Below are 12,534 nucleotides of genomic sequence, written 5' to 3'. Positions count from 1 at the left end.
CAAGAATAAAACCATTAAGAGTAATTGATTAAACCTTAGGATTACCTAAATCAAATGTCTGGAATATCATTAAGTAGAAAGAACACACTGGTGAGCTCAGTTATCGCAAAGGGACTGGCAGGCCAAGGTAGACCCCCCACTACTGATGACACAAGACTGCTCAATATGATAAAAAAAATGCTCAGAAAGACTATCCAACAGATCAGAAATAGACTTCAGGAAGGAAGTGTGTATGAGGTGAGACAATTTAATTCCCGGTATGGCCATGTAGTGTTACCTGTGACGTAATTAAATCGAAATCACATGAGTATTTGTGTTTAAACATATTTGAACTAATACCTGCATAAATTGCAAGCTGATAGAGGCAGTTTTTAGTTAGCTATTGGGAAGGTAATAGATATCTGCATGTACACTTTGGCATAAAAATGGGTGATCGAAATTTAGAGCAACGTATTAATATTAATTTTTGTGTGAAAATCGGCTGATTGCAACATTACAACTGTTGCAAGTGACATATGGTGAAGATACTATGAAAAAGTCGAGCGTGCTTGAGTGGCATAAGAGGTTCAAATATGGGTGAGAAGATGTGATAGAACATGCAATGGAAATCCTTGTGTTCACTGCGCCCCAAAAAGCATGCATGTTGCGCTCACAGTTTAAGACCATGCTAGAGTGTTTCTTTGATCACAAGGGAATAGTCCAAAAATTTATTGAACAGGGACAAACAATCAACCAACAATGCTATTTAGAGGTACTAAAGAGATTACGAGATTCTGTTAGAAGAAAAAGACCTGAATTGTGGCCTGACCACTGGATCATTCATCATGACAATGAGGCAAGTCACACTGTGCTCACTGTGATAGACTTTCTGGCCAAAAAAGTGATTACCCAATTAGATCATCCTGCCTGTTCACCTGACTTAGCTCCCTGTGATTTTTGGCTATTTCCAAAGGAAGAAGATTTTTTAATATAACTGATATCCAACAGAATGTGAGACAGCTGCTCAACAGTATTCTGGAAATGAGTTCCAGTCCTGCTTACAGAAATGGGAACGACATTTAAGTCAGTGTATAGAAGCACAAGGGGAGTACTGTGAAGGTGACAGTAGCCACTAGTGTACAGTTCCACATGTATAGTTTTTAGAGGTGCATTTCAGGAATTAAATTTTCATACCTCATATGTGTCAGAGACTACTATCAGCAGAAGACTTCAGGAATAGAAATATAGAGGCCTCTTAAGATGCAAACCACTAGTTAGCTACAAAAAAGGGATGGCCTGATTTCAGTTTGAGTAAAAGTGCTTAAAAGAGCCTGCAAAAGTCTAGAAAAAGTTCTTGTGGACAGACGAGACAAAGACAAACCTGTATTACAGTGGTGGCAATATCAAAGTGTGGAGACAAAAGGAAACTAACCAAGATCCAAAGCATAACACCTTTTCTGTTAAACATGGTGGTGGAGATGTTATGGCTTGAGCATGTATGGCTGCCACAGATACTGGCACACTTATCTTCATTAATGATGTAGCTGATGATGAAAGTATAGAAGCATCTGCTCAAGTTCCAGTAAATGCCTCAAACTCGTTGGACGGCACCTCAACCTACAAGATAATGATCCCAAATATACTGTTAAGGCAACACAGGAGTTTTTCAAAGCTAAAAAATGGAAAATTATTTAATGGCTAAGACAGTCACCCAGTTTAAACCCAAGTGAGCATGCCGTCCATATAGAAAATTTAAGGGAATAAGCCCCCATAACAGGCAGCAGCTAAAGATGGCTGCATTAGAGGCTTGGTTTAGCATCACCAGAGCAAAAACTCAGCACCTGGTGATGTCTATGAATCACAAGCTTCAAGCAGTCACTGCATACAAGGGATATGCAACAAAGTACTAACTATGACTGCTTTAATATACCTACCATTGCTATGTCCCAAATGTTATGGTGCCCTAAAATGGTGGGACCATGTAGAAAAAGTGTTATCATTTCTACATGTTGTGACCGAAATGTATGCAAATACTCTTAAATTAAATTCTGTTATGTGCACTTTAATCATGCCTGAATAGGTGGTTTGATGTGTAATTTTAAATTATGGAGCAGAGGGGTATTGTCCCAAACATTATGGAGGACACTGTAAATGCATCCAACTAGAAGGCATGTTTTAAGTCCTGCAACATTTTCTGTAAGAATTTGGCAACAACAGCTAAAGATAAGAAAATATTCAAATTCACAAATAAATTAAAGAGGTCTAAACATTATTTTGGGAAATTTGGATCAAAAGGATACAAGAAACCTGACTGGGATAAATGGCCTGTTCTTGTTTAATCATTTTTTGTTTATTTGGAGTATACTCTATGTCTGTGTTTTGGTGATGAGCCTGCTTGCCCAGATAAAATTATTTTTTTGTTCTTCTCCCTCAGTCCTGCATGATTTCTCCAAAATGGCTCATGACTTTCAAACAGCGAACTCTATTTTAGAAATTAACTTTCATTACAAACCTCATTCAAAGGTACACATTAAAGCAACTCCCACTACATGTGGATGTTTTGTGGTGGTAAACTTTCATTTCTGTCAATATTTCCTTGTGAAAAGGTTTTACTGCATTCAACAATCTCACTTGACTTGACCTTTCATTAGTCTTTCAAATTTAAGTCTAGTTCCCAGCTCCTTTCTCCAGCTCCTTCTTTCTTATACCAACTGTTAATGTCTATGGTCATCTTCTCGTGAGACCTTGTGACAGTTAGTCTGTAATTATAAATAATTTCTCCTTTACATTCCAGTAGTCAGTAGGTGATTATATTCTGAAGTCTGCAGAGATGTCAGAGGTTGAGGAAACTCTAAAAAGGATCCAGTCTCATAAGGGAGTGGTTGGAACTATAGTTGTAAATGCTCAAGGGATACCAATTCGGACAACACTAGACAACTCTACCACACTCCAATATGCTGCACTTTTGCGTCAGATTACAATACTGGCTAGAGGCACGGTGAGAGATATTGACCCACAGAATGACCTTACCTTTTTACGGATGAGGTCTAAGAAGCATGAAGTCATGGTGGGATTGGACAAGGATTTTTTGTTTGTAGTGGTTCAAGCTCCAAGTGAATAGCATGGCTGCAGATTTCTCTTCACGTTCTGTGGAAACCATTCACTTGCTTCAGGGTAGGGAGGTCTTCCTGTTGTTATATTCAGTGCTTCTTATTATCTTGTACAAGCAGCTTATTCCATTCCACTGTAGTCTTCAAACTGGTCATAATTTTAACTTGAGTAATGTGTTAGGGACCCACTATGTGGATACACCTCCACTGGCTCATTGAAACCTAGGGTATTTGTTGCATAATGTCTGTTTTTTGTAATGTACTTGATTTATTGAGCTCAGTTTCTAAGGTATTGAAGAAAGTCTGCAATGTTCTTGACCTCGAGTAAGCCTGAGATCTGATGGCAGAGGATCCAACAATGAAATATTCAGTATACATAGAGGACAGTCATGTTGATTTTTTTTCAGATTTTGTGCTTTTAATCATAAAATGACAGTGTTTTTGGGTTCTATTATTCATCCCATCTTGCTAAAATTATGCACCCCAAAAACCATAACAATAAAATATTTTAGACTTCTTCCTGATTTGAGCAAACTCACATGACTGTGTATAGATTAAATATTTAAAAGAATACTTTATATTTTTATTTATTATCTCTCCCCCTTATTCATTGGTCAAGACTCCTGTTTTCAATTCAAAAGTGTGACACCTTGTGAAGGGGGGTCCTGTTTGAGGACTATTTTAATTTCCAGAGTTATTTATTTAACAATATTTTAGCAAAAAATAATTGTCACTTACATTAATTGACAATTCCAAATTATCCCTTTATAAGTGTGGCCATTCTTGCCAGGGAGGTTTCATGCCTTGTGCTGAGTGGGTATATCATGTTTGAATAGGCTGTAGCACCTGTGAGGCTGACTTGGGTTAAGTGAGCTTAAAAATGTTGTGTTGCCTATAGCATACAGTAATTTCCCATCCTACCCCTCTTTCAAAAATTGCCTTAAGCAAAACCAAATAAACTTAAGAACTTAATAATTTTCAATGTTTTTAGGCAGCTTCCACCCAACATACATTTCACTTGTTAAGGATTTGGACTGATTTTCTACTGACCTTAATCTGTATAAATCTCTTTAACTTTGTGATTTCATGTCTTCCTTCCAAAGCACCAAATCCACTTCAGGCAATGTTCTGGATTTGTCTTTGGTAGATTTATTGTTTTAAGTTTTGCATTACTCCCTTGTCTGGGCCGTTATTTGTAATCTTTCTCAATTGCTATGTACCCAGGAAATTTACTAATACATTCCAGGGTTGTTGATGCACAGAATCAAGGATAGATTCAAAAATACTGGAGAACTCAATCCAAAAATATCCAGGTTAAAATGTAGTATAATTGTTAGTAATTTCCTGAGTGTGAACCATGTGAACAAAGTTGAAACAATGTCATTCCTTGTTTATGTTCTGCAGTGTAGCAATGTGAATACTGAAATAATTTAAACTCAAACAAACTAAATTTAAGCAGCACTTGTGGAATCACTGATCTCAAAAAATCAGGCTCCTGCAACACTTTAAAATATTTTTTTTTGTCAAATTTTAATCTGAAATAAATTATTTTTGATTTTTTTCTTAATTACCTAAAAATGCTTTGTACTACACGTCAAGACAATTTTTCACTGTTTCATTAAACTTTTATTTAAATATTGAAAAGCACATTAAGGGAATCCCTCATTATCAACAGTGCCAAATTAGAAAAACAGTAAAAAGACTTATCATAGAATAATAAAATATAGTTACATCAAACAAAATAAAAAACATTAAACACTTACACTCCAATACAACAGAATAAAATTGAACATATTTACATCTTTAAATAATTTAGAAAAATGAAATAGATAGTTTTTCAGATTACAGTGGCAAATCTTTCCCATTTTAATTGCAATCCTGATTCTGCTCATATACAATAGATTATCACAATCTATTGAAGAATATCTGCTCTAAATTAATCTGTGAGGACAAATAGCCTTTCCTTTCTGTATGGTTTCTCAATATGGTGGAAACATTGAAATTAAAGTTTCAGTTGAAGAAAGCAGTAAAGGAGTTGTTGAAACATATAGATACTGTATACCCATAAAGAGCTTCAGGTAACTTCTCTTTGCTCAATTAACCAATAGGAAGAGTTAACTTTTGAATGTTTTAAACATGTGCCTAAGTTGCATTGAAGTAATGCCCATCTGCTCAAGGAGCAAGCAGTTCTCTTTAGTAGCACAAGTTATTTTTAGACTTAAAATGTTTGTTGTCAACGCAGCTTGTCATTTTACCTTCATTGTTAAACTTGTGTTTTTTTAGCATGTCATCATCTTCAACATCTTCATGAAAGTAGTTGAAGTGCATTTTTAAATTCATCAGAGTCTTTCCCTTTCATTGAGTCTTGTAAACATGGCAGATGCATCATCAATTATACACTTGCTTTTGTTTTTGTCTACATCACATTAGAATTACTCTCAGACAGAACATTCCCATTTATGACCTTTTCTGTGCTGTGTATCCATGTTAAAAAAATCCTCCTATGCAGCTGGTAACCATCATGCTTATTAGGCCTCCACGCTATACAGTGTATAGCCAACTTATTTCTGAAAAAGGAGGGATATTCAACAGCAATATATCCTAAAAGGAATAGGCTGGCATCAGCAAAAGATTTAAGTTACACTACCCAGAAATCAGTACTTACTATTATGCAATATAATAACGTGTAATAATCAGAAATGTATTTGCATCACAGAACACGCTTGAAAATGTACTGTATTTATTAGAGTGGCATGTTTATTTAAACTATTCAGGTACAAATAATTTATTCATGCATTCATTCATGAAGCTAAATGGAAATACTATATTTTGTTCTTAACCAGATTGTTTAATGGAATCTTGGAAAGTGAGAAGATGCCTGAGGAGTGGAGAAGAAGTGTACTGGTACCAATTTTTAAGCATATGGGGAATGTGCAGAACTATAGTAACTACAGGGGGATAAAATTGGTGAAAAACAGCATGAGGTTATGGGAAAAAGTAGTGCAAATTAGGTTAAGAAGGGAGGTGATGATTAGTGAGCAGCAGTATGGTTTCAAGCCAAGAAAGAGCACAACAGATACAATGTTTGCTCTGAGGGTGTTGATGGAAAAGTACAGAGAAGGCAAAAAGGAGTTGCATTGTGTCTTTGTGGACCTGGAGAAAGCATATGACAGGGTGCCTCAAGAGGAGTTGTGGTAGAGAGGGCTCTGAGCCCTTTCTTATTTGCAGTGGTGATGGATAGGTTGACAGATGAGATCAGACAGGAGTCCCCATGGACTGTGATGTTTGCTGATGGCATTGTAATCTATAGCGTGAGTAGGGAGCAGGTTGAGGAGACCCCGGAGAGGTGGAGATATGTTCTAGGTCAGTAGGAACAAGACAGCATACATGTGTGTAAATGAGAAGGAGGTCATTGGAATGATGAGTTGGAGCAGGGAGTAGAGTTGGCGAAGGTGGATGAGTTTAAATATTTGGGGATAACAGTACAGAGTAACAGGGATTGTGAAGAGAGGTAAAAAAGAGAGTGCGGGCAGGGTGAAGTGGGTGTAGAAGAGTGTCAGGAGTAATTTGTGACAGATGGGTATCATCAGGAGTGAAAGGGAAGGTCTACAGGATGGTAGTGAGACCAGCTGTGTTGTATGGGCTGGAGACAATGGCACTGACCAGAAAGCAGGAGACAGAGCTGGAGGTAGCAGAGTTAAAGATGCTAAGATTTGCACTGGGTGTGACCAGGATGGATAGGATTAGAAATGAGTACATTAGAGGGTCAGCTCAAATTTGATGGTTGGGAGACAAAGTCAGAGAGGCAAGATTGCGTTGGTTTGGACATGTGCAGAGGAGAGATGCTGGTTATATTGGGAAAAGGATATTAAAAATAGGCTACAGGAAAATAGGAAGGCCTAAGAGAAGGTTTATGGATGTTGTGAGAGAGGGCATGCAGGTAATGGGTGTGACAAGGCAAGATGTAGAGGACAGGAAGATATGGAACAAGATGATCTGCTGTGGCAACCCATAATGGGAGCAGCCAAAAGAAGGAGAAGTTCATAACCAGATTTTGGGAAATATTGCATTATCAGCTTAACCACATACATTTTTTTAAAACTATATTATATACAGATTTATTAAAAATCATTCAAAGCTAATTCAAAATTGTTACAATCATATATCCATATTTATATCTCTAAAAACAGGGTCACAGGCAGACTTGCAAGAAATATTAAATTTTTAAACAAGTAATGAATCTGACTAACTTAAATGAGCTGAGCGTAACTTGAAGGATCTTGTGCAACGAAGAAATCAAACCTAGACATAAAAACGTAGCTCTCAAAAAGAGAAAAGTAATACAAGAAATTATGGGGAAAATAACGACAGAAAATGCTGCACCACCATTCAAAAGGATTTGGCCATCTTCCCAACACAACAAGCAACAGAGAAAAAGAACAAGAAAAGTTTAAGGCTCACTGTAAATAGGGTCTGATGAGTGTGGCTTGGCATTAAAGACTGAGATGATCTTATCTATATATATAAAAGACTAAGTCACCTGACCATGGGGTACACACGCACGCAAGACAGAGCCCCACCCGCCAACTCTAACCCTCCTCCCGCGTCATGGGATACGCACGACAGAGCCCTGCCCGCCAACTCTAACCCTCCTCCTGTGTCCTCCCTCGCTCTCGAGGCATGAGCAGGCAGTGCGCATGGTGTACGCACGACAGAGCCCCGGCCGCCAACTCTAACCCTCCTCCTGTGTCCTCCCTCGCTCTCGAGGCATGAGCAGGCAGTGCGCATGGTGTACGCACGACAGAGCCCCGGCCACCAACTCTAAGATCATGGGATACGCAAGACAGAGCCCCGCCCGCCAACTCTAACCCTCCTCCCGCATCCACCCTTGCTCTGGATGCATGCGCACTGCCCCCAACTCCTCACCAAACACATGCTGAGTCGCTTTCGTCTGTGCTACAGTCCACATGCACCTGTGAGCCACGTTGACTGTTCATTTTCCTAACTGGCCACCGCTTCACATGTATTTCATGGAAACAACTCTTCTTTCAAGGTTATACAAATTCCTGCATCAGGTAACTGTTTCTTTCTATCAGTCAGATATTTCTGGAAAAATGTCATCAACGAAACTGTTCCTCTCGAACTTCGCAACATGGCTGTAACCTTTGTTTGCCAACATTGCAATAACTTCGGCGATGTGCTATCCGTTGTTCTTAGTTACGGAAGCATAGTCATACAGTCTGCTCAACAATACGCTGACTACATGAATACTTCCAGAGTTTATGGTGGCCAGGCAGAAATTGTGGCGATGTCCCAAATACTTCCAACTAATATCACCATTCACTTCCGAGAACATCCTTCATTCCCTGAAAAATTTCTTAGCAGTCTTATGCCCACTGGCATGCCTCAGCATAAATTCAAAATTAAAATTGGTTCAGTCGTCATGCTTCTCAGAAACCTCATGCCAGCAAGAACTCTCTGTAATGGCACTAGACTGACTGTTACCAGCATTCACCGCAATGTACTGGAGTGTAAAACTATCGCAGCTGCTACCTCACAAACTGTCCTCATTCCCCGGATTTCCCTGACCCCATCAGATTCAAATTTGCCTTTTACTTTTACACGCAGACAATTTCCTGTTAGATTAGCCTTTGCAATGACAATTAATAAGGCACAGGGCCAAACTCTCAAAAAGATATGCCTGTATCTGCCAAAACCACTTTTCAGTCACGGACAATTGTATGTTGCTTTCTCCAGAGTTCCATCTTTTCATTCACTCACAGTCGTATCCTCAAACCTACCCCATTTGGACAACTGTGTCTTTGAGAAAGTGTTCACCCATCAATAAATAATTATGCGGCATATACTACGCCGTGGGTCGGCTAGTAGAAATATAATTATGCTAATGCTGGAGTATGTGAATTTCCCCTTGGGATTAATAAAGTATCTATCTATCTATCTATCTATCTATCTATCTATCTATCTATCTATCTATCTATCTATCTATCTATCTATCTATCTATCTATCTATCTATCTATCTATCTATCTATCTATCGATTCAAAATATATGGCCAAACTTGAAAAGGCACTATAAGAATAACAAAGTTAGGAACTAAGTATTAGGTTGTATAAGTCACACTCAAATGATTAAAGGATGCTTAAAGGAAACAGCAAGTAGGGAACTGCAGTCTCCCAATGATCATAATAATTTTTATAGTAAAGGGTTTGCAGGGACATAGATTAGATTAGAGATTAGATAGATATGTGAATTTCCCCTTGGGATTAATAAAGTAAGTGAATAACAAGTGCCATAACTACATAAGTGTTTTTATAAAGAAACTGTAAAATGAAAACTCAAGCGGAGGTGAAAAGCAGGTCGCAGCTTTCAGGCTGAACAAGTATGTCCCTTTATGCTAGGAGATGATTGTGGTCAAGAGAAATAGCGATTAAGTCAGCAACAGAAAAGAACAGAAGGAACCAAGTGACCTTTAAATTTTGGTTGCACTTATGAATGTACTGACCTGTCATACAAGTGATGCTGCATAACTGATATATCAAAAATATAACCAAATGCGATAATTAATGGGAGTGAACTAAAATTCAGTGTATACAGTATAATATTCATTATCTTTATGAGCTAATACATGAGCTATCACATTGCCCATCTTAAATGAATGTACAGTTCTCCCCATAATGTTTGAGAGAAAGGCCCATTTTTCCTTGATTTACTTCTCTGCTCCACAGTTTAAAATTACAAATCAAACAATTCAGACATGATTCAAGCATACATTGCAGACTATAAATTAAGGGCATTTGCATACATTTCAGTCACAACATGTGGAAATTACAACATTTTTTATACATGGTCCCACCATTCAGGGCACCATAATGTTTAAGACAAATGGCGTCAAGTGTTTTGAGTACTCATGTGTGTTTCATTGCTTTATTAGTGCAGACATACAATACCTGGGCTTGCTTCTATCTACAGACTACATTTGGAGTCTGTATTTGCCATTGTTCAATATGAAGACAAGAGCTGTGCCAATTAAAGTCAAAGAAGCAATTATAATGCTGAAAAACAAGAATAAAAACATTAGAGACATTGGTAAAACCTTAGGATTACCTAAATCAATCTGTCTGGAGTATAATTAAGAAGGAAGAATGCACTGGTGAGCTCAGTAATCACAAAGGGCCTGGTAGGCCAAGGAAGACCTGCACTGCTGATGACAGAAGAATCCTCACTATGGTAAAGAAAAAGCCCCAAATACACAGATCAAAAACAGTCTTCAGGAGACATGTGTGTATGTGTCAGAGACTACTATCTGCAGATTTCTTGGTGTGACCGAAATATATGCAAATACCCTTAAAGTGTGTTAGGCCATATCACAGAACATTTTGTGACAGTATAATAATTGACTATTACTATTGCAGTTTCTGGTTGTATAGTTTACTCATAAAAAGTGCACTTACCTGCATGGTAGGTGAAAAGGCTTCAGGAGCAAATGGCTGCAATGGTGATATGTCATAAGTGGAAATGTTCCTGGCAGTTTAACGTGGGTGAGAAGGCTTGTCACCCATTTTAATTTTCGAGTGCTAACACGTGGAGATCCCGGTATAACTTAATGCCATGCTGGTGAAGGACGTCCGTTTTGTTATGTGAGTCATGGCAGAGTAACTGGCTGATAATAGAGGCATTTAAGCTGGGCACAGTAGGAAGCTGCCTGAAGTTGGAGGCATGTTCATGTATGTACATACATGCACCGGCAGCTACAAACTTCATGCCTGAGAAATAGAAAGACTTCCGCCTAGATTGAGATTGCAGGGATGGTCACCAGAGATATCACTGACTGGATTATGTCAGGCTGGCATTAATGATTGGCCAGTCATATAAAACAGAGGGATACTCAGCAGGGCTCGTCCTATGACTGTCTGGGTTTAGGGGGAGAAGGTAGCTGAACAAATTGCATAGAGATCCTTATTAAGCATTCCTGTATATAGAGAGTTATTCATTTTTTCACTGATTTTTCTGTATTTTTGAGCTTGTGCTATTTTCTTCACTTTTAATTTTGATGGTTTGTCTGTCCTCATTTGTCCTGGTAGAAGGAGAGGAGGAAGAAGAATAGTTGTCTGACCATTTAATAATAATAATCCTTTACATTTATATAGCGCTTTTCTCACTACTCAAAGCGCTCTCCACAGAGGGAGGACCGGGGAAGCGAACCCACAATCTCCCACAATCTCTTTACTGCAAGGCAGGAACACTACCACTGCACCACCTGTGATTTGTTACTGTTACTTTTTTCATCCCCTTTATTTTGAGCCATTGTGAATGTTGCACATATTCACTGTCTCTTTTTTTATATTTGTTGCATATATACTGTCACACACATACGCACAGGAGACATCTTATGGGCTCAAATAATTGTACTTACCCACCAAGCCAGGGGTTGGGGCCGTCCACTAATCCTTTCTCTCTTTTTCCCTCTGCAGGCTAGTAGACTGATCTCAAGTCCTCTGATGTCACTTCAGGTTCCTCCAGCATCACTCCCAGTTCCTGTGCCTCTGGACCTGCCTCTTCCTGTCTAGTCTCCATATAAACTGCCATTTTAACCCTTGAATTCAGTGCCATTTTGAACTCAGTCTGTAAAATCTACTTTTTTTCAACCTGCTTTATCCAAGTCTATGGAGTGGATACCCCAACACTTTGTGTTTTGTGCTTATTTTACAATATGTTCATTCTGTGTCATTGCAGAGGACTGCATTCTAGTGCATGACATTATAATTTTTTGTCTTGCTTAATAAAGACTTGTTTTCTTTTGAATCTTTTCTTTGGTTCTGTGCCTCCATTTTACACCACTGATCCATTTGATTACATTAGAGACAGACAACCCGAGTTTGAGCATGTGCAGAAATGCCAGTTCACAGGGCATCACATAAAGTCTGAAACCTGCAGTTTAATCATATCTGATTTTTTTGATTTGTAATTTTAAACTGTGGAGTACAGGGGTGAATCAAGGAAAAATTATGGATTTGCCCCAAATATTATGGAAGCACTGTATATGCTTATCTATCTATCTATCTATCTATCTATCTATCTATCTATCTATCTATCTATCTATCTATCTATCTATCTATCTATCCACAATAGGGCTATTTTGCACCCTTCTCTCTTTTTACACATAAAAATTAATACATTTGTTTTTCAGAGCAGGATTTGCGTTATTTGCATTTATGTTAATCTGGTCTTCGACTTAATGACCATTTTTTTTCAAGAATTTTTTCTTTTTTTTTTTATTTGCCATTTTGTATTGTGGAAGGTACAGAAGTTCCCTACCTGTTGTCTTGGTCGTAAAACATGAAAAAAAGTTAAAAATTGCAGTTATCTAGGGGAAGACATGCGATTATTAACTGACACATAATTATCTAAGAAGTCAACCTTTAAAA

General features: G+C 38.1%; 1 protein-coding gene across 1 annotated transcript; it reads left to right on the top strand.

Annotated features, from left to right (window-relative positions):
• Positions 1-2,693: 2,693 nt before the first annotated feature.
• LOC114660726 (dynein light chain roadblock-type 2-like) lies at positions 2,694-11,888 on the top strand. Its single transcript, XM_051933716.1, has 2 exons — positions 2,694-3,153; positions 11,581-11,888. Exon 1 carries the CDS (start codon positions 2,810-2,812, stop codon positions 3,098-3,100), a length of 291 nt encoding a protein of 96 aa, XP_051789676.1. The 5' UTR covers positions 2,694-2,809; the 3' UTR covers positions 3,101-3,153; positions 11,581-11,888.
• Positions 11,889-12,534: the final 646 nt, after the last annotated feature.

The sequence above is a fragment of the Erpetoichthys calabaricus genome, chromosome 11, assembly GCF_900747795.2.
Source record: "Erpetoichthys calabaricus chromosome 11, fErpCal1.3, whole genome shotgun sequence".
Taxonomy (NCBI): Eukaryota; Metazoa; Chordata; class Cladistia; order Polypteriformes; family Polypteridae; genus Erpetoichthys; species Erpetoichthys calabaricus.
This window is presented reverse-complemented; position numbering and strand designations above follow the sequence as displayed.